Source organism: Lissotriton helveticus, chromosome 10 (genome assembly GCF_964261635.1).
Source record: "Lissotriton helveticus chromosome 10, aLisHel1.1, whole genome shotgun sequence".
Classification (NCBI taxonomy): Eukaryota; Metazoa; Chordata; class Amphibia; order Caudata; family Salamandridae; genus Lissotriton; species Lissotriton helveticus.
The window spans coordinates 975,525,803-975,549,167 of NC_136071.1; the positions used below are offsets into that span (position 1 = coordinate 975,525,803).

Genomic DNA, 23,365 nt, shown 5'->3' on the forward strand with positions numbered 1-23,365 from the left:
CTCTAGCCAGTTCCCGAGCCTCCACTTCTTGGCCATCCTTTCCCGCTCTGTAGGTCTCCAACCACTCCCACGCTTCCTCCGGCGTATCGTAGAAGTTGGTCTGTCCATCAAGCACTATGCGCAACCTGGCTGGGAAGAACAAAGAATACTGGATCCCTTCTGTGCGCAACTCCCTCTTGATAGTTTGAAAGGACATGCGGCGCCGCTGCGTATCAAGCGAGTAATCCGGGAATAGCGAACCTTGCTATTGTCCACTTGAAAAGGGCCATCGCTACGAGCCTTTCAAAGAAGCAAATCGCGGTCGAGAAAGTGCAGCAGCCGCGCCACCACCGGCTGCGGAGAACGCCCCTGCAGCGGCGGTTTGGCCGGGACTCGGTGCGCCCGCTCCAAGGTGTAAAAGCTCGACAGTCCCTCAGGGGCTACTACAGATTTAAGCCAATTTTCAAGGTAGCTCACCATATCCGACCCCTCAATTTTCTCTGGTAGTCCCACCACGCGATGTTATTGCGTCTGTTCCGGCCTTCTGCATCCTCGGCCCGTCGCTCCAGCACAGTGAGACGATCCAGCACACACGCCATAGTAGCAGATAGTGCAGCCTGCGCAGGGCCAACCTCCTGAATTGTAGCTTCAGCCTGTTTCACACGGTCAGCGAGCTTCGAGTGATCCGCCCGTAGCAAACCCAGCCCCGTCGCCACCTGTGCAATGTCCTGCTGGAGGGCAACTCGAGAATCCGCTATGGTCGCCAGAATCTTGTCGAGTGGATCTGAATCCCCGGGTCTCTAGGTAATTCCTGTTCTTCCCTGTTCTCCTGAGACGGAGAGTCGGCTCCAGATGGCGGCGGGTCCTCCTCCCTCCGTGCACGAGGCTTGCCCATGACCGCAGCCGGTAATGTATCCAATCCTGCGTTGCGGGGTACTACACACCTTCCGACTCAGTCTGGTGAAAAATACTACTCCTAATTCCGTTAGTGCCCAGTACTGTCCCCCGGTACCGCGCTGTCGTGGTGAGTCCGCAGTCCCAGGTCCAGCCAGCTACTCCTCCGTAGCTTCTGTGTAGCCCCACTCCAGGGCGCCAAGCCCCTAGCAATATCGCACTAGGCCGTCGCCCGCTCCCCCAAGTAATGGCACTGCAAGGGGAAGGCCGCCACCATCGTCAATAGTGACCCCCGATCGACACTGCACCGGGGCCACTCGCAAACCCCCCGGCCACCTCACCGCCAGTGTCCGGAGGTCCCAAGCGCTCCTGCTCTCAGTCCTCAATGCGCAGCGACGATCAGGATGGTCCCCCAAGGGGAGCGAGCAACAGCCCCCGCCGGTCCGCCGTCCAGGGCGGGGGTCCTCAGTATAATTCCTCCAGCAGGGTTCGGGCAGCTAGTGATTTCCCTCGAGAAAGTCAGAAGGGCTCCGTCAGTTTGCAAGCCTGGGCCCCCTTTTCTCCGGCTCCGACTTCCCCCCGGGCCTCCCGCGGTCTCGGAGGTCCGAGGTGCAAGTTGCGGTCCTCCCGCGGCCACAGTCTCTCTCGGGGCCGCCCCCCGTGGTCCAGGGCGCTCCACCGCCCGGCAGTAGCACCGGAGCCTCCCGCAGGGCGTCACGCTAGGAGTTAAAGCGCCCTCCACTCCACGGTCTCTACCTCCGCACTCCTCCGTCTACGCCCATCCGAGCTCCCGGGAAGACAAAGGAGCCCGGCGCCATCTTGGAACCTCCGGAGGCCAATCCCGTTCCAACAATCAGCCGCTGCCGCTTACTCCTCAAGCCCGGTTTTGGGCTAATCTCGACAGCCTCGGCTGCCAGATCGCTCCACCTTCAAGCGGCTTTGCTTGGGGGCTCGGGAGATTCCTAAATCAGGAGAATGCAGGGGATCCGGCGCGGAGCTCAGTGCTCAAGCAGCCTGCCCCATTGGCTCCTAAGCCACGCCCCCTGTCTTTCATTATACTGTTTGTCTCTTGTTTTATTTTCCTGGACTTCCCCTTTTCCTTCTTCTTTTGTAATGCCCTACTTTATATTTCTTCTTTTCTCGCTCTGTTAACGTTAACAAAGCTAATAGCTCTGTCTAAACACTTATAAGGCCCCAAAGGCGAGACCTATTGGCTATGCCAAAGCTTGTTTTGTTTGTTAAGAACCAGTCTCTCAAGTTCAAAAATGGGACGGTGGGGTTAGGAATTGACCCACACATCCCCATTTAATAATCAGAACATTCAAATTCTTCAGAAACATTAGGCAGATGTTCAGGAAAAGGAGAAGGAATTCCAAGAAACAAAATTGGTGAGACTAAAATGGGGTGATCCATGTTATCAGTATTACTCTGGATTTGAAGGATATCTTTAATGCTAAGAGATTTCATTGAATCTTCCAATACATGAGACATACTGCAACCCAATGCAAAAGATCTATTTGGAGTGCCCTCAGTTTTAAAAAAAAACCTATTTTTAGCACTTTGGATCTTATTTTCAACTCACACAGAGCATGGAGGTTGATTTGAGGATCAGCCTCTACGTCACTTTTCTGCAATTTCCTCTACATGCAACATAACCAGAAAAAGTATAGATCCAGGTCCAAATCCCAAGTATAGACACTTAAACCTTGTCCCTTCAGGTTTGCTCAAAAAAACAAAGAGCTGTTTTTACCATAAGTACGTTAGGGAAATGGTCTTTAGCAACAGGTGACTGAAGTAAATATTTCTGTCCGGTTGTGACCAAACCCTACATATTTGCAGTTTTTCGCAGTGCACAATTAGAGCGTAGCAGCTCTTTTAAAAGGCTTAGTTCCAGTTTTTACTAATGAAGAGTCCAACACATGGCTGGGAATTGCAAATTGTTTTGACTGAGGTTTCAGAGGCTGTCACTATTTGAAGCCAGATTACATAGCAGAATCCTCATTTGCAACTGTGCCACGAGAGCAGCATACAAGTGAGATCAATCAATCACGGGAATCTCTGGTACCACTATACTGAGGTTGAAAGGCATCAGAAGAGGAAAAAGCCAGGTGAACCAATACATTTGCTACTGATCCAATAAAACTAAGTCACTGGAATAGAATCAGACAAAGACTTCGAGATGATGGCAACTCCTAGACCATATAGTGCACTGGAAACTATGCTACAGTTCTGATGACATGTTGCTGGTTCAGATGGAGTATTATGTATTCTTCAAAAATAACAATCGTGGAATTTCAGAGACCGCTTATGAAAGGTGAGTGAGTCACTAAGTAGAAACCCCACATCTTGGCCCTTTTATGTACTCTGTGGTGCATCATTTGGTAGTCATCCAGTACACTCTTACAAGCATGTCACAAACATTTCACTATTAGTCATCAACTGTTTCAGACCCAGCATAAGATTATATGAGGAGAGGTCTCCACAACAAAATCACAGGTATGTAGCCAAAGTATTTTGCAATGGAGCAAACTAAGATGGGAAATATTTATGTCATCAGTGGCAACTACATTTCCAGAGATTATAAGCCTAGCACGGACAATCAAAGTCTTTGTACACAGCATGTCCCAAAACAGTGCAGTGACCTATTTCTAAGAGGTCAAGCTGATACAGTACCAGGGATAAAAGTGATCAGAAGAAGACCCATGCACCCTAAGAGATAAAATTGCACCTCACATTAGTTTCCTAATGCGACATAAGAACTACAGACCACATCAACAGGCCTCATAAATTGCACCTCACACCAATTCCCTACCCCAGCATGGGAACTACAGACCTCACCAACAGTGAGAAACACAGCCCACAACTATCACTCACTCACTCACTCACCCACCCACCCACATTTAAAGGTAACCAGCCAATCGGACCTCTTTGCCTTCAACACCATGAAGCAGCATGCCTTTCAAAATAAACCTTATTGATAACAGAAAGGTTCTAGTATAGCGCAGAGGTTCCCAATCTGTGCGCCGCGGCACCCTGGTGCGCCATCAATACTAGCAAGGGGCGCCGTGCACAGAGTTTGTGAACCACCATTAGCTAATTAGGGTGCCAGCTGTTAGACTTGTTTTGCTCTGGCCTACTACAGCTGTTACCAGCGTTAGCTGATAAATCTGAGGATACAGGGAGCCAGCTAAGCCTTTAACCCAGGCTGAAAAACTGTGAAAACCACCACATGAGAATGCCACATCGTGGCTTTTTACAGTGTTTAAAGAGTGCAGCCACAAATACTGGGAACAGTTTCATGTCTGACAATTTCTAAGAAGCCTTGAATTCTACACAAACAATATCGCTGTTCTTGAAAACAGAAAAGAAAATAGAGCATTATGTTCTGTGCCGTTTGTTTCCCAAAGCAACAGATAAAGTTACGCTGGGGGGGATCCGATATCTTTTGCGGCTCGCTATTTGCACATTGCTCTAGTTGTCTAGTTCCTGTGTGTAACTTTTGCAGTGAAGTTTTCTAAAGGCAGAAAATGGAGTACATGCAAGGCTCCATCAATTGTCGTGCGTGCAGACTAGATACCACTCACTTTCTAACTAATTGAGCACATAGATCAGCTGGGCATCTCCCAGATTGGTGGTCCCATCCTGCTGTGAGTGCAAGCAGCTGAAAACGATGTACAGCAGACATGATTATTGAATCAGCTGCTGGACCTAAAATACCTTTTTCTAGAAATCTGTTTCTTCTAGTGGGGACAAACGCTACCTGCTCTATTTACTGGGGCAACAGACAACAACCACTAAGGCAGACAGAAACAATGGACACGTTTTCAACATTTAAAATAAATATTAAAAGAAGAGAAAACTACAAGATGTGTGTTAATCTGCCTCGAGGCCTTTAAAAATTATTGATACGCAAATTCACAATTTCAATCAAATATGTAAAAGGAATTCAATATAGTAATTCTAAATACACATGCTTTTATTTGGAGGGAACAGATAGCTGCAAAATGCAAACTGTATGTACCATACACATAACACTGGCTTTCTTGGAAGTCATATATTCTTTATATTTGGTACTTGCCATTCCTAAAACTGATGTGATCGAAGATGGAGAAATTATTCCCAGGGCTTCGTTGATGAGCCTCACAATGTGACCAGCATGACGTGGACGATAGTCTTGATGTTGAATAAATGCATGTATTTATTCAGGGCTTTGGCAGACTAAAGAGAAAATGACCATGGCTACTTTGCTTGCAGTAAAATCTGTGCATGTTAAACTGCACGCAACCACCTCCTTCCAGCAATTCTAGATGTACAGGTTCTCCCACAGAAACACTTCTGGCATGCTTGGTCATAGAAACGCAGGCAACACAAACAAATCTAGAACACTCCATGACTTTGAGAAGACGGCACGTTTAAGAGGAGGTGTAGCGCCTTGACACCCGCAAATGAATGTTTGCGCTCTATAAATCTCTTTTTCAATTCATTTCTATGTGGATGGCTTTCTGAAAAGCCACGGAATGGGGCACTGTTGGCTTCTATTTCTTTGGCATGAGGGCTGGACCTGCACACGACTAGACGCTAGTTCCTTGTGGGCGTGGTCTTCGGTTTGTGAGCGTAATTCTGTGGTAATGGACATGTTTCCATGCTTTCAGGCGATATATGATTATAATTCCTTCATCTGCTTCATCCCAATTATTTTCAGGGAGAAAAATGGTAGTACTCCCGAGGCCGATCTTGCACCCCCCCCCCACTCAATAAAATAAAGTAACATAATGGGGAGCCACGGCCAGCGACCAGTAGGTCAAGGGAGCCATGGGTTGAAACAGTTTGGGAACCACTGGTATAGCGTCACAACATATACAACAAACAAACTTAGGGGTCTAACATGGAAACCCTGTTTGGATCTCTTATCAAGCTATCCTAACGTCTCATAGAGTACACCAGGAAATGACTATCAAGTTGGATTAACAGAACAAATCAACAAGACATGGGCCACCTGTGATTGTCAATCAACCTCATTGAGGATTCCCATCAATGTCTTGTATAGATCAATATTCTCATCTGGTAATCCCGCCAGGGTATTGTGTCTCTTGATCATTGAGACATCTAGCATACCCCCATGGTCGGCTTGGGGTAACTACCCACAATCACTTTACTGTACCATATGATGTTGATCTGATGGGAATGTGCAGTGCAAAGAATTATAAAAGAGGTGATTAAAAAAGGATAGGGAACTTATCAAGAAATTATTTATTGGGCATAAGCCCCTTCCAGGTTAAAAGCAAGAACAGTGCAAAACAATGATCGCAGTTCAACCAAATAGCTGCGAGAGGGCCAACATGTTTCAGCCTATCATGGAAAGGGTTCATAAAGGGGGGTGGTGATGGACATCACCACCCCCTTTTTGAAATTATTTTGGCCACCATAAGTGTGGAAGGGTATGCTCAGATGTGAGTCCCTTGCTCATTGCACCATCAGGATTCAAGCAAGCCGGGCCGAAGACAGCTGTAATGCCAGAAACCGGTCCCCGGAAGCTTGTTTCCTTTCCAGTAAAGAATTGGCTTGGTAGTTTGGTCTGCCCTGTTCCCATGATGCACTGGGCCAGGGACAGACTAATTTGCATGTAGCCAGGTTCTGAACTGGGATGGTGCAGTGAGCTAAAAAACGGTGATGGATCAAGCCCTGATCTGTTGACTGGGTAGGAGTGTTCTGATTAACTCAGATACTCTGTCCATCACCACCCCCCTTTTTGAAATTATCATGGAAAGGGACCATAGGCTTTCGTCAGGGCCTCTGTTCTACGTAAATGCTACTGCCTAATTGTGACTAAATGTGTGAAAAAATAATACAAAAAACACCCACAAGTAAATCAACAACAGTAAAGGATATAAATCTCCTTCATCTGTCTGAATTCCTCCTTGGCACCTGGTGTATTAACAACATCTGTTGAAGACAAACACAGTGGTGGACCCACATAAGCTAACAAGGTCTGTTAGATACTAAATTCACTACAGTCGATTAAATATTAAGTACTCACCCAGTATGCCCGGGGGAAGGACCTCACCTCTTCCTGGACCTGGCTCAGGAACTGTGAGACCCCGCTCTGCAAGAACAACACAACCCTGCACTTAACAGGGGCAGAGAGAGTTCGCTCTAACCTGCTCTGTCCTGTAGTTGTGCCCAGGGTACAATAATGACTTGCACGCAGAGCAAACCTGCTAGTATCAACCTATCCCATAGTAAAGATCTCCCCTCACCGCCACACCCAGGGCTCCCGCTTGCACCGGTGAAAAACATTAAATTTATTAAGTTTAGTGTGGTACAGCATAGACTTGTACCACAATCCTATCTATGTAGTCGGATTCCCACATTATTCAATGAAACTATTGTCTCTATCTCCTAGATGGTTAAAGAGGGAAACGAAAAGTAGGATATAGCCAACTTAAACTCAGTGCCTACTTGTCTGTCGTTGTCTCAGTCTCTGAGTCAGGGGGAGGCACTGGGCTGTTGTAATAGCTACAATTTAACTGGTTGTGTCATTCCAGTAACAGCCAATCGGTGTTCAACAAATACGAGGCTACAGCCTCCCTTTGAAAGACAGAGGCATGCTTACAATCTGAGGGCGATACCATCATCCGTTGGTATATATTCGTATGTAGGCCTAGACACAGCGCAAAACATTGTCCAAACACAATTTCAAAACAACCTTCACCGAGACAAGCTCTAACTCGCGTAGTCTCGTGAGAAGATGGATCAAACTACAGGATGATGTCAATCATCCAGTGCGTGTAGTTCAAGAAGCATTAAACACCCATGCCCATCCATTGCGGATATTACCACACGTTAACCCGGGTGTAATCAATGCCAGGGCGCTGTATGGCTCGCGCGAGGATGTCTTGAACTACCAAATGATGTCATTCGTCCAGTGTGTGTAGTTCAAGCAGCCTTTCGTGCTATGGATGTTCTTTCAGTACTAATATTGTCACACCATTAATAATGTTTCGTATTATGGCCCGAACCAATAAATCACCACACAATATTTAATTGAGGGGCAGCTAGCTAAGATGCTTGCTGAAGCCCTGCTCGACTAATATAGTCTAGTGTAGAGATTAAACCATTTATAAGTTGTGTGATAGCAGAAAAACACGATGTGTGTCTATAAACTCACATTCTGAGATGGTAAAGGTTAGAGAGAATCAGTAGAATCTCTATTGGCGTATTCAACATCAAATAGTGGTGTGATGCCAAATCCGTTATGCAATCATATTCTTAGTACAGTATCTATTCAAAAATGGTCGAGCGAGGCATGCAGTGACCGAGGAAAGCTACTTTCCTACACTTATGCAACCGCATACTAGCAAGAGTAATGTGCTTAAACTTCGGAGCATTAAGAGTCCATAGAAAGTGTATTCATGATAGATTGAACCACGGAATATCATCATTCAGCCCCCGCCTGTCTGTACACAGTTTGAAAACCCATTTTTGTTCTTTTAAGAACAAAAACTTGGATATGTCCTTTATATGTGAGGGAATGAATGGTTTTTCAAGAACCGTCCACGAGAAATCCGTTTCGCTGTGGTTGTGTCGTATGAAATGTTTGGTCAATTTTGAGACATCTTTTTTGCACCGGAAGGTGCTCTTGTGTTCTTGCATCCTCACTCGCACCTTCCTGGTGGTCATGCCGACATAACGTTCGTTGCATGGGCATGTTAATAGATAAATCAAATTGGTGCTATTGCAATTGGTAAAGTGCCTCAGCTCCCATGGGCGGTTAGTGCCTATGTCTATGCTCGTTGCTTTGGAAGTTTGAGGACAAACAGAGCATACCCCGCATGGGTAGTGACCCATCACGGGCGGTAGGTCCCACAGGGTGCCCAACTCTCTTTTAGATGTCTCCTTCGGGCGAGTGTGTATTAAACGATCCCTTAGATTGCTGGAACGCTTAAAGGCAAATAGTGGGAACTCTACTTTGTCGTTACCGCTATTTAATATGCGCCAGTGTCGCATGATGATTTTCTGAATGCAGTTAGATTTGGTGTTGTAAGTACTAACCAAAGTAAGGCGATCCAAAGGGGCTTTCTCAACTCGTGGCTCAAGTAGTGCTTCACGATGATTATTGGCAGCACGTTTCAAGGAGCGCTGAATAAGTCTCCTAGGGTAATGTCTGATGGCTAACTGTTTGGACAAATCCTCTGCGTGATGTGCAAAAGTTTCTGGGGTAGAGCAATTCCGTCGAACTCGAAGGAACTGCCCGAAGGGCAGATTGTCACGCAGGGATTTGGGGTGTTGGCTTTCATACAGGAGCAATGAATTTCTTCGGTATAGTTCACTTTCAAGACCTGTCTCCGTGGTGTAAATTGAGAGATCCAGAAAGGAAAACCTTTCTTTACTGATTTCTATGGTGAAACGCAAAAAGATATTTTGATTGTTCAACCACTGGTGGAAGAGGAGAACAGAATCCTTGTCGCCTCTCCACACCAGTAGGATATCATCTATATACCTTTTCCACCAAAGTATAGATGAAAAGAACGGATTAGTTGGATTCAACACTGTGGTCTGCTCGAACATGTGGACATACAGGTTAGCTAGGGAAGGGGCAAAAATACTGCCCATACTAGCCCCAGAGACCTGATGGTATACCGTATCCTCATACATAAAGAAATTCTCCTTCATGGCTATTGTAGCTAAAGCCATAATGAAGGGCACAACAACCCAGCAATCCCAGTCATCATTCAGAAGCAAGAAAGCCTACCACATTGCAGGAATCAACAGCATAAAGTCAGAACAAAAAAAGGAGTATCATTTGTATACAATGACACCAATGATTTAGCATTAAGACGCGCTTTTTGAAAATTGTCAAATAATTTCCTTAGCCTTATAAAACCAATCTCAAAGTTGCACTTATCAAGGATCACAAACTTAATGTCTAAGACTGGGCAGCTACACTTTTACCAGAGGCGTCTAACAGTTTTTAAAACAAAACCTTTTTATTGTTTTGCCGCAAGGAATAACACATAACAAGCATGTCACCATCAGCAGTATCCCCGTGCCCCCCACCCCTCATCCCCCCCACGTTCTTTAAGGTCCAACACCCCAGTGTCATTGTTCATATGCCCATCCACAGCAAATCACCAGGTCTTTTAAGCACACTCTCTCGATCCCGAGCAACATTCCCCCTCATGGTATGCCCACTTGTACGCGTTCGGGTCTCCTCATAGTCCTCCATCTAGGCCATGGTAGCGTCTCCATTTAGCGTCTAACAGTTTTGAGTCTTTATCTGGAGGGGGAGCATCCCCTGTAGTTTGTGTATTGGCCTATTTACGGACATTAGAGACAACCAAAGTGTCTAGAGGTAACTGCCCTTTAATAAAAGCAGGATCAGAGGGAACGGGCTTATATTTTTTGTCAATTCTGGGGGTGAGAGTGCGAGCCCACACAGGGTCTGTAAAAATATCATCGGCATGGCTCTTCATACCTTTGAGCAGAGGTAGAGTCTGGCTAGCCCTTTGTGTTGTACTGAGCGTTTCAAATAAGAAATCTTCCTCTAGAGATACCTTGTGTAACTGTACTCCATGATATTCTGCAGCTCTAGCAAGTAATTCTAAATATTTCACATTATCATCAGGAGGGGAAGGCTTTGCAGGGTAAAGATCTGAGTCGTTATCAGTAGGTGAATCAGTGTTATAATCCTTCCAGGGATCTATTGGTAAAATATTGTGTCCCCCCACCCATCTCCATCATCATCATCATCAGGTGGTGGTGGAGAGTTAGTTGGAATAATGAGTAAATGCTCTAGTAGTTGGGAAGGTGGTGCAGGGGAACATGGTGAAGTAGGAGAAGGAGGAGAGGGGTTAGTACCTACATTCTTCCTCTTCAAAGGAATATGATAAAGAGTGTCCTCTGACTCAGGTTTGCGCTTTTGAGGAGGTTTAGTAAGGATATGTCTTGTATCTGGATTTATATAAAGTTCCTATTGTTTTGGGTCCAATTTGGGTGTTGGGATGTTGAAAATTGAATCCTGTTGCTTCGAAGGAATATTTTTCACTATCCCCGAAATGAGGATTCACCTACCTCGTGACTAGAAAGACTTCTTTGAAGAAAAACAACTTGCAAATATCCAGACCCAACAGTAGATCGTAGGAGTATGCAAAGCATGTGATCTACATCTTACATGCCCCGAACATGAAGTTTCTCAAAACATCTGTCTAAGTGGAAGAAACTATATTAAAAAAAAAGACATTTTATTGATTTTCAGGTTGGTGCTGGTACAATAGTAATACATATGTGCCGTCATATATACTTTCTGGTTGTACAGACAAAGTTAATGGTATACTGAAAAGAACGGAAGCAAAGTAAGCATTGCAATGAAACGGCCACGATAATCATACATTCATAATAATAAAAAGGGAATTATGAAGCAGTCCCCAGAACTCCCTAACCCACCTCCCAGAACAAGTTTGGGTGGTCTTAGCGTTGACGGGATTATCATTAGTAGGAGTGGAATGGGGGAGCCGATGTGTCACAAGAGGCGGCAGAATGTCTAAGTTCGTGTCCTCAATGAGACAAGAGTGGGTGCTCTATGTCGCCCAACATGTCTCAGATACTCCAGTAGCACAGCCCAATCCAATGAAATTGGCTTCTTGCGAATGCTCCTATATTCTTCCTGCCGCAGTGCCTCTCCTTCAGCAGAGACCCAGCGCAGCAGCACCTCCTCCCAAGACCCTTTCGTAAGACTCTATTTTGTTTCTTGCAAACCAGGAGTGGACCCCTGAATTATCCTAGATAGAGACCAGTTTTCTAGTATAATTTTGTGGCAGCACAGAGTGTTCTTCAAGTGGATGGCTATGACAGATAAACTTCTGAGTGCCAGACTGATGAATTTTAATAAACTCGAAGCTGTTTACTAGCCTGATAGTGTCCAAAGGGGTTATCGTACGATCAAGCTGTTCCCCTGTCCGAGGAGGCCAAGGAGGAGATGTCATGGTGGTTAATGCAAATGGAAGCCTGGAACGGGCGGGCGATTTTTTGCTCGTCACCGGACCTGGTCATAGAGTCGGACGCAAACGGGTCTGGATGGGGTACCCGTTGCGGGGAATTCTCCACAGGTGGTGTGTGGTCATTATAGGAGCAAAGATTGCATATCAATTGCCTGGAACTCTTGGCGGGTTCTTTCGCCGTTTGTTGTTGGACCAGGCATCAGGCGAGCTCGTGTGTATTGCTGAAGATGGATAACGTCTCAGCGGTCCGTTACGTCAATCGCCTGGGGGGCCCTCGGTCCCGGGCATTGGCGGACCTCGCCAAGGAGTTTTGGGAGTATTGCCTGGCACACAAAGTCTCGGTGACGGCAGAGTATCTCCCAGGCCAGGCCAACCAAGTGGTGGATTGGCACTCCAGGTACCTGAGGGATTCCAGCCTTTGGAAGCTGGATGTTTGGGTCTTTCAATGGTTAAGCGATTGCTGGGGCCCATTCTCAGTGGACCTTTTTGCGTCCCACCTCGATCACCAGTTCCAGCGCTTCTTCAGTTGGAGGCCCGACAGCTGCCTATAGGCCACGACAGGACCTGACACTTAAGGAGCCACCTAGTTGGTGATACTGTGTTGTTTCTGCATGCCACCCCAATTGCAATCGCTAGGCTGAGCAGGTTCCTCACATTCCCCCAAGCAGGGGGGGGGTCGTTACCATGCGGAAAGCCGCTCACTTCCACAACCAGGTAATCGTGCAGAGAAGTAAAGTAGCAGCCCCCACACCATAAACACACACCAGCCCAGCTGCGACCTCGCACAGAAGATAACCTAGACACCTGATGCATGCGCCCTCTGTGATTTGTTGTCTCACTTTTTGTTTTGAATTATGTTCCTAACTGTTACAATGCAGTCCAACTGTTATAAAAAAGTATTGTAAAGCGCTCTGATATCCTTCGGGATCAAGTTTGTGCTACATAAAACTTTATAAATAAATAAAAATAAAAATATTGGATACCCAGAGGAGGAGATAAATCAGATTGAATTACTCTAGATGGAAGGATTAGAAAGAATCTGATTAGCATACTTTGTGTTTGCTATGCACATTGCTACTGAGGCCATTACAGATTTCAAAAAGGGGGAACACCCCACTCAAAAATGTTGCTAGTGAGTCAGCAATAGCCCCCTTTGCACATAGGCTCAGGTTGCATTGGCTGACTCTGGGCTTACAAAACAATGGTAAATCTGGAGAATGTTCAGGATTTGAATGTTAAAAGTAGATATGGAAATAAGGAGACTGAATAGCGCGGTCACTTCAAACTTTACACAAAATTATATTTTTCGTTCCAGTCCATATATGTACCTAATTTGGTCAACCTAGGATGAGTATGTGAGCTGCTTAATATTTTAAGAACCGTTTTCATGGATGATGGGCAAAGGACCATAACTAATCTTGTTGAAAGGAAACGACTTTTTTGGGCCTCTATTCCCCCAAAAGGTAAAGTTAAGGAAGAAATGCTCATTGGTACCTGGAAAGGTGCCTACAATGTACCAAAGCACAAGAAATGAGAACGGAATGATCCAAACTAGCAGGCCAAGTCAGTCTTTGGATCATCAGCCACTATATTTGGTAAATTATTTATCAGCAAGTTTCAGGATTGTCTAAAATAGGCAGATGTAATTTGTCCGACCAAGAAGGCGATCACAAAGGGACTAGTACAGTGCCTTAAAGTAGGTTCTGGACCATCATATTTAAACGCTCTAAAATAAATGGTATGGCATTGTTTATAGCCAAAATAGATCTAAATAGTGGAACTGATTGCAAAGCTTGTATAATGTTGTGTGTCAGGACTTACATGCAGTATAGACACAGGAATACGTGCAGGGCTGTACCAGCTTAGAAACTCGCAGGGAACAGTTGTGTGGAAAGAAGCACAAGTTTTTTCTTCACAGACTCCATGGTTAAGGGTGCACTTCCAGATGAGATTAGGTAGATCCAGTCTTTAGGACCAAAACAATATGGAGTAGATGTCTGGCAATGTACTGTTAGGAAGTTGTGGCTCTCAGCTTCACTCAGTTCTCACCAGATTATTGTGTAGCCCACATTTGTGTTACCTTTTTGGTTTCCTCACAGTAAGGGCTTTTCTCTTTGGTCTGTGTTGCAGTGTTTATTTTTTCAGGATACATTCAGCTATTTATGTAACCTTTTGGGGTCTCAGCTCCGATCCAGCTTATCTTCTTGGTGTTCTGGGGTCTCCGACAGGTAATAGTGCCTTCCACTAGTAGGAAAGGTTAACCAGATTCAACCTCTCCTAACAGGAGTCCTACACTGAAGGGAGGGAAAGTCCCAAATGGAGATACTTACGCGTCAAAGGCTTCCCTTGCAGAGGTTTGTTTTCAACACTTTCCCATGAAAGGTAGTCTCAAGCATGGTTTGAATGAACCATGTACTGGCACACAGCTAATGGCAAATTATAGGAGAACAGCAAGGTAGTTGTAGTTTTAGTCTTATATTACACTGCGTACTAATCAATGTCCTTTCTCCTCTAATACAGTATGAGTTTATATGGATTGTTTTTGCCATTAAATACATTTATTTTCATTGTGAAAAAACACATTTCCCTTAATAAACAAAGTTCAACCACTTGCTAAGAGCTGCATATTTTGAGCTGGACTGCAACATTCATGTATAATATCAAGTTTAAATTCCATGCCATGTACAATCCCGAAAATAATTCTCACCACGTTTCATAAACTAAGAATCAATCATGAATGGCATGATACATATAGTAAAGACTGGTAGAGAGATCAAAGAATAAAGTGGACACAAAATACCTTTTTCATTATTACTTGCTATGGGTGATTTTTGTTCATAGTTTTTTTTAGCTGGCTGATTTGCATCCACTAGTAAATGCTATCAATTAAAAGCTTTATTTTGAAAATTAGAAAAAATATTTTTAGCCTGTGACAAAGTGAGATCCAATATGGAAGTTTTAAGACTACCTAGTAGCAGAACTTAGTCTTGTCTGTATTTAAGTTGGATTTCACCCAGAGGACACAGAGAATGGGAACCTTTTGCTGGCTACAACAGGCTCAAGATTTCAATTAGGGGTGTACATAATTTGTGTAATTTGCTGTAGCGCAATTGCACAAAATTAAAGCAAAATTAAGTGAGATTACGTGGAATTACGAGTAGAGCGTATTAGTGCAAAATGCAACCTCGCTTCCAAAATATTGCTAAATGCAACAAAACGTGAAGAGCAGCAGCCGCTCACACTTGCTAATTTGACTGTTCCTGTTTTCCTGCGGTAGGCTTTTTGTGGCAAATTAGGCATAATTATGCGAATGGGAGTAACTGCATAATTTTCAGCAATTTCACGTCAAAAGAGTAATGTATAATTACTCCAATTACTCTTGCATGCTTAAAATTTCACCCAGGTTTGAACTCAATGCCCTTGATGTTTTCAATGTCCTAATCACTATCCCATGCTATTGGTATCTGATAAACACGGGTGGGTTTATGTTTTCATATCTGATGAAGCAAAAACATAGGAGGGCCTGTTGCACCAAACTCTCGCTAGAAGTTTAGCAACAGAGAAAGTTTTACAATGGAGTGATAGTCCTACAGAATAGTATTTACTTTAAGGCTCTCAAAAGCAGTTCGGATAAAACCTTGAAGAGAAATTTTGGCGGCACAACTGTAGAAGAGAGAAGAGTAGTGGGATAGTGTGGAAATAAGTCAGAACACAATAAGACAGCCAGTCTCACAAAGGTGTAATATTGTGGTCAATTACCAAATCAGAAGGAGTCCCATTTCCGAGCTCTGATTCATAGGAGCTTCCGAAGTAAAGGCGCCACATGTTGGATCGAGGCTCTCCAGGAAGCGGTGGTTCTGAAGTCTCCAAGGACATAAGGGAGTGGTCTAAGCCGCTTTCTCCATCTCCATTTGAATCATCAGATCCACTACTGTGGTTAACAAAAATCATAGATGACAAGCTGATGTCACTATCCGAACCAGACCCTGTATCCTGAAAGACAATGAAAATGTATAAAAAATATAAATTAATAAAATAATAATAAATCGCCATTGAAGACACAGGCAAACTGCATTACACAGATGATCTTAACGTTTATTCTGTTTTGCACTTATAATGAACTGCCTTGTCCAAAATAGTTTGCCCATTCTCTCACTGTAAACAATCTTGAATAATTCCTCAGGCCTCACAACCTTTTTCATTGCTCCTTTGCGCTCTATGTAGAGTCATGCTCTACAAATAGTCCCTTATGCACACATGCATGTGTTCCATCACCCCACCCATCCATGCATAAAAGCTAAAAGAATTCACACCAGGTGTCATATCTCAGGGGCTAAACCAATGGACCACCATGTTTCACAATCAGATATGTGGGATGAAATCAATAATGGGCAAAGTGGGCCTGCGTACAAAGATAATATAGCTAAAAGTCAAGAAAATGTATGCACCATGCATGTGTTAGAGTGTCAGAAATGGAGTTGCTAATTTGGGAGGGAAGTTCCCATACTAACTCAATAAACCCACTCTGATTAGATAAAAACACAAACAGAAGTGGCAGTGTAAAGACCGCACAAAAATATGTATTATAGTGTCCCAAATAGCACCTTCACAGTGGTGCTCAAGAACCAGAAGAGGCCACTAAACCCTTCCAAGTATGAGGTCAAGAAGCGCCCGCAAAACGTAATTCACAAAAAAGATCCTGAGCACCAAGTAAATATCCTAAGACTTAATAGTCCATGTAACGTTGTAATTGTTGGTTTCTCTTTATTTTTAATTAAATCTTCATATGGATTTAGCAAAATTATCATACAAAACTCGTAGCAATAAGGTCGTAGCCAACACGTGTTTCGTCTCACTGTAATTTATTTACCGAAGACTTCATCAAGGCCTAACCAAACTGAATCCAGGAAATTGATTCAGTACTCAATAATGTCATCTGTCCCAGATATGTCTAATAGCCACCATATGATTTATTGCCGAGAACAACCAGCTTCCAACAATCTAAACCGTATTCATAATTCAAATCTTTTTGACCGGTGTCCAGTAGTCAAATTATTTCCCAATAAGTCTGCGTCCGAGTCTCGCTGTGGAGACACTAACTTATTGAGAAATAATTTTAATACTGGACACTGTCAGAAAAGGTTTGGATTATGAATATGGACCGGGTTGGTGAAGCTGGTTGTTCGAGAATAAATCATATGGTGGCTACCAGACATATCTGGGACAGATGACATATTAAAAAAACACTGAAACACTTTTGCTTTGGTAGCCATTTTCTAATTGGAGATATGGAATAAATATTTTAATCCCGTATCAGTTTACTTAGGAAAAGGTCTACATGGCCTACACAGTGAAACAGTGTTTGTCTCTTATTTCTTCATTAATCAGGGTCTTCTTCCCTCACACATTTTTGTACAACTTCTGAAGGCAAGGCGGTATGGCCCCTCTGTTGGCCTAACACATCGACTAGGTATCCAATGGCCGCATTTTGGGGTCCAGGCCACATCTAAAGATTTTCAATCTGGTTGATGATAGCTTTCTGGAAGGTGTCCCTCTCCTCTGCGGCAGATGTTATGAATTTCTCCACGAGTTTCTCCAGTCGTTGCTGGCTCTCAGCCATGCCATTAGTGAAAGCCTCCATATCCCACTTCTGACACCACCTCTAGGAGGGGGATGTGCAGATACATGGCTCGGAGGCAGGTTAGATTTACTAATAGTGGCGTTTTATTAGGTACTTCGTAACACACGTATAATAGGATGAACTAAGGACCTCCTTTCTTCCAGATCCAGTGCTAACCCAATTTTCTTTCTTCTCTCACCTCACAGGTCTTTCCTTCGGATGGCGCTCTGCCACAACTCTCCTTAGTTGTGGCCGGCATGCAAGTCTCCTCTGGCGGCATCCAACAATCCTCTGTTCACGTCTCTGGGGGATCATTGAGGTCATCGGATACCGGGGTAACCTGCTCACTGCTCTCCTGTTGTGTCCACAACCTCCTGCCGAGTCCCTTTGGTCTCCTGCTGTTGGATTCCTGTGGCATCCTTTTGCACGCCAATTTCCTGGCCTTTCCTCCCTTTTGCCAGATTCGTCCTGCCCCATGGAACCTGAAAAGGAAAGTCCTTTCTCACTTTCAGTGGTGCTGATATCCAATCCAGCCCTTCCGCTCTTGTTTCTTTTGCAGGCTTTGGTAACACTCTGGGAGCAACAAGGATGGATTCCCGGTGTTTTCTCCAGGTAAGTGCAGGAGTCGGGGAATGGGGTTCCCTACATTGCCCTAGTGTTATTTCAGTGAATGCGACTCATGTGATTCCATCCACTTTAGCAGCTCCATCTTTTCTGAACTATTCATTATTAGTGCTCTGCAATATGTCAGGGGTACATCCAATGTAGATAATGGATTCTGAATAAGTGTAGCTACTGCCCCTGTCAACCCAAACTATTTGATGGCTACTAGTGGAATAGCAGTGCAAGAGAACAGGCCTTTTTACTTGAACTCTTTCCCAGGAGAATGCCTACTAGCCCTGGAGAAAGCCTACTGGCCCTAGAGGAAGCCTATCGACACCTTCTGGTTAAGGTCTTGCCTTGAATGGAATATGAGTGGAGGTCATGTATAAATGGCATGTGAGGTTTAATGATATCACACAGTATACAGGCAGGAGGGGATTTAAAGGAAGCATGCCTTGCCTCCAAAGTAGCCCTAAGCGGCGCACTCCCTACGGCAGATTCCATGAAATATAAGCCTGTACTTTATTTATCAATCAGGAATCAATAGCCGGAAGGTAGCCCTTCTTCAAGGAAAAGACTTCCCTGTCCATACAAATACTTAAGGACCAGGTGGCCTGTTTCAAAGTAGCATTTAATTGGTGCGACTTAAGAGTAAAAATCAATCACTTGTCTAATTGCAACAAATCTATCACCATCATAACATTTCTATAGATTAATTAATTTTATTTTAGACCTTCTAAATTTTATTTTCGCAACTAGAACCTTCGCTAAATCCCCGGCCCAACGCACTACCCCTGCGAGGTCCTGTGCCCAGGTTCTTCTCTAGCCAAAGGGTAGCCTCCGAGAATGCCGGATCAACTGAGGCCAGGCTTTTAAGAATTCAACCTTCCACTGTGTTTAAAAAGCCCCATCTCAATACCTCAATCAGTTCTGAACCATACAGCAAGGAGGGAGGAATCTTACCACGAAGGACCTCCAATAAAAGTGTAAAATGTCTTCTTCTGTATTATTTATTTAACTGTCCTGCTTTGTTATGGTGGCAGAAATTGCTGAGAACAATTTGTTTACAGTTATCTAGCCCCTCAGCCTCAGAAGTACTACAATCACTTTTTGATCCCCTAATGAAATATTTTGTGATATAATTTTTAATTGTTTTCAGTGCTTTTTAAAATTATAAGAAGGTGCATCAGTCCGTAGCTCGGAGATGCTGATACTTTCGTATGTGGGTGATTTTTATCTTCTATGTATTAGTCATATGTATTTTTTATTGTATTGCTGTGGTATATAAATATATATATTTCAAACCAAAGTGCCCTAAAGCATTTCAGAAGGCACTCAACAGCGTTTCACCATCAGGCATTAAAATACAGTTTGTCTCCCTGCTCCAACTAATTATTCTTGCCAACACGTTTCAAGGCTGCAAGGCCTCTTCTTCATGTGCTGCTGGAACATTCATTAAGGCTCACACCAACTTATTTCCAGCATTATTGATTTCTTTCATGGCCCCCAGTGGGCGTCTGCTTAGTGCAATCATCCTATTGCATGATGGGACGTAGAGTCCGTAGTGTGTACTAAAGTTTCACTTTTAGTAAGTTCAATGTTCGTTCCACATTTCAAAAGCAATTGTTATTACCTTAGTAGGTATCGGAGAAAGAAGACTCACTAATTTGCATATAAAATGCTGTGCTGCAATAATGTCGAACAGTACAACATCGCAGCCTCTGCCACTGGCGATGGTGCTCCTCTGCACGACCGGGCCTCCGTGTGTAAGTATTTCAAACCAAAGTGCCCTAAAGCATTTCAGAAGGCACTTAACAGCGTTTCACCATCAAGCATTAAAATGAAGTTAGTCTCCCTGCTCCAACTGTAATTATTCTTGCCAACACGTTTCAAGGCTGCAAGGCCTCTTCTTCATGGGCTGCTGGAACATAAGGCTCACACCAACTTATTTCCGGCATTATTTATTTCTTTCATGACCCCAGTGGGCGTCTGCTTAGTGCAATCATCCTATTGCATGATGGGACACTTGCTCGGCAACATGGCCCACTGGAGGGCAACAAAGAGAAACATTTTCATTTACAAAGCGGAGCCCACCAATGGCAAAATAATTAATGAACTCTGAAACGGACTACAAGTCCTAGCATGCAACTACAATCACGTAGGCACTAAGCACGGCCCACTAAGGGTATGTAAATGAGGCATGTTAAGAACAATCAGAGACATCTGCGGAGTGAATGCTCATTTACCTATGACTAAGAGGCAGGAGCCTCGAAACGCGTCAGGTTGGAGAATCTTTCATGTAATGCCGATGTTTGTTTTCCATTTGTTTTTTTTTTTAACATAAGATTTTATTGGTAAGAAAAAGCAGAGTCAATAAATCAGTCACATGTAAACGACAAATTTGAATCAAATTACAGAGTAATCAGGATAATAAATCAGCGTACATTTCGACATAAGGGTCCAGCCAGAGTCATGGCTAATTCAGCTGTCGGAGAGTCACAGAGTTCACCACGGTATTTATTCCAATGTCCCCATTTCTTATCCCACTTCGTGGGGCAACCTCTAGTTTTGTACACTGCTGTCCATCTCAGCCATCCAGCCCACCACCAGCGGCCCCTCGGGAGAGCCCCACTTCATAGCAATGGAACGCTTAGCAAGCAGGAAACCCAATGCCGCCCACTGTAGTTCCAGTTCGTTCAGGTCCGTGGCCCCCCATATATTAAGGACACTTTCTTTTGGCGACAGTGGGACTGGCTTACCCAGGGAGGTTTGTTTTCCATTTGAATAAAGCGGTGAGAGCGTCCTCGTTGCTTTGGGGCAATTTGTTTGGAAAATATATATCAGCGGCATCCGAAGAAGGCACACCAAGCCGAAATGCATCATGCCACACCTGCTGTAAATATTAAAGAAACCGCACTCGAATTCCCTGCCTGTGGCCTCTTCCTTCCGCGCTGCTGGAGGTTTCCTTGGAGATATATATGCAAAGCCATGTAAAAAATCTTCCTTCCTATGTCAAGGATTCTTTTGATTTTCTTGCAAAAATTGAACACTTCATTTGGGAGGACAACATGATACTTGTGACTTTGGATGTTTCATCCCTCTATACCTCAATCAGACATGAGGATGGACTCAGGGCTTTGGACCATTACTTGAACAAAGACTTACCTCTCCCCACGGCACACAATAAAATGCTGGTCGATATGACCAGAATGTGCCTAGAACAAAATTTCTTCATTTTCAATGGCGTAATTTACCATCAAGTCAGGGGTGTGGCGATGGGGGCCTGTTTCTCGCCTAGCTATGCGTGTCTTCACGTCGGGCTGTGGGAGGAACAGGTCCTAGTCGGTCAACACCATGATTTCTTTTCTCACAATATTGTTTTGTATTTACGTTACATTGATGATGTGTTCTTAATTTGGAGGGGAAGTGAGGAAGAGGCCAGAAAGTTCGTTGATTTGATTAATTTAAACACCGTTAATCTTGATTTTACGGCGAACTTTAGCTCTGAGTCTATCTGTTTCTTAGACGTTGAGGTAATTGTGGAGGGTACCAGCCTCAACACCAGATTGTACAGAAAGCCGAGTGCAGGAAATACCATCTTACATTCCAATAGCCAACATCCAGCACACCTAATTCGGAGCATTCCCTTTGGGGAAATGCTCCGAATTAGAAGAATCTGCAGTACAGATGCCGAATGCGCGGCTGCGCAGGAGGCATGCAGATTACGCTTCTTGGCTAGAGGCTATTCTACTGAAACCCTGACCAAGGCCATCACACGTTCCAACTCAGTAAGCAGGCAGGAAGCACTTATACCTAAAAGGAGAGGTGCTCAACTGAATAATGATGCAATTAAGGATGTCCAAAGTTGTTCTTCCAGAGCTATTCTAACATTTAACAGACAACATGGGGCTCTTCGTAAAATAATCACTAAGAATTGGAATCTAGTTCGCAGTGACCCTGTGATTGGTCACATGGTGGACACCAAACCGATTCTTACTTTTAGAAGATCTCCCTCAATGTCCAAGGCTTTAGTTAACAACACTTTAGAACCTAAGATCTCTACAACCTGGTCAGCATTGAGGAAGGGTTTCAAGACCTGCCCCCAATGTAAAGCCTGCCGCTTTGGCAGCAATAGGACACATTTCAAAAGTCCTTTTTGTGAGCGTCCTACTGCCATTTCTAAATGGCTTACATATAAAACAGAATATGCCGTCTATGTGTTGGAGTGCCCTTGTGGGCTTCAGTATGTGGGCAGCACTAAGCTGCCCGCCCACAAGAGAATACTCCAACACATACGGGCAATTTCTGGACATGACCAAAATTATCCGGTTGCTAGGCATTTCCAGGACAAACACCTAGGTGTCCCTGATTCACTTCTATTCTTTTTAATTGATTGTGTTGAGGCCTCGAGGAGAGGAGGTGACCGCGAGGCTAAGCTCCGTCTCCTTGAGACCCGATATATTTTGGAACTGAACACCAAAAATCCAAATGGCCTCAATGACAGGGAAGACCTTTATACTTGCCTCTAGAACCTCTCTTTATATGCCTGCTTATGCCTGTCTGGACATTTTAATGATAATTGAACTGTTCCCTGTAAAACTTATTTCCTGATGTACATATGATGAATTCTTCTCTTTTTTATCTTCAGTATACAATTGTTTCTGATTTTAACTTTGGAATCACCTAATGACAAATATTTTGCACTTTATTAAACCTTGCACTTTATATCACGCACTATATATGCCTACGACTATTAAGGTGACTCGCCCACTTGGGCTTAATTTTGAAAGCATATTTTCTTTGTGTCATCCATTTGCTGCTATTGAATTTTTCATTATTTGCACTACTTGTAAATATTATATATTTTCTTATACATATCGGAATATTTGGGTTTTCAACACTCCAGAATGTACATAGATGAATTTACTTATCATGTACATACTTATAATAGTGTTTCCTTTTGATCAAGCTTTGTAATTTGTACATGTTTTTTTAGCTTGATTTTTACCAATTCAAAAACAAACAATTGGTTGTAAATATGTACATTACTTAATCTTGAATCTTGGTAGCCCACTAGGGCTTTATCCACCTTTCCGTTGTATATGTATTCGCAGCGATTACGTTATGAAGTATTTCCTTCATTTCCATGACGCAATGTAATGCACTGTCACTTTAAAAAGTCTAGTTCGATGCTCGCTGTTTGTCATGTGATCAAGCCTCCTTGGAGGCGAAACGCGTCATGGCGGCAGCGCTGGCTCTTATGAAATAAATC

At 43.9% G+C, this 23,365-nt stretch overlaps 1 protein-coding gene across 2 annotated transcripts in view; it reads right to left on the minus strand.

The window, feature by feature from the left end:
• PEX1 (peroxisomal biogenesis factor 1) overlaps positions 1–23,365 on the minus strand; it is a 628,515-nt gene that overhangs the window by 128,902 nt on the left and 476,248 nt on the right. For both annotated transcript variants that reach the window (XM_078663649.1, XM_078663648.1), the window contains exon 21: positions 15,630–15,863. In XM_078663649.1, the coding sequence (XP_078519775.1) occupies positions 15,630–15,863 (234 nt within the window). The remainder of the gene's footprint in view (positions 1–15,629; positions 15,864–23,365) is intronic.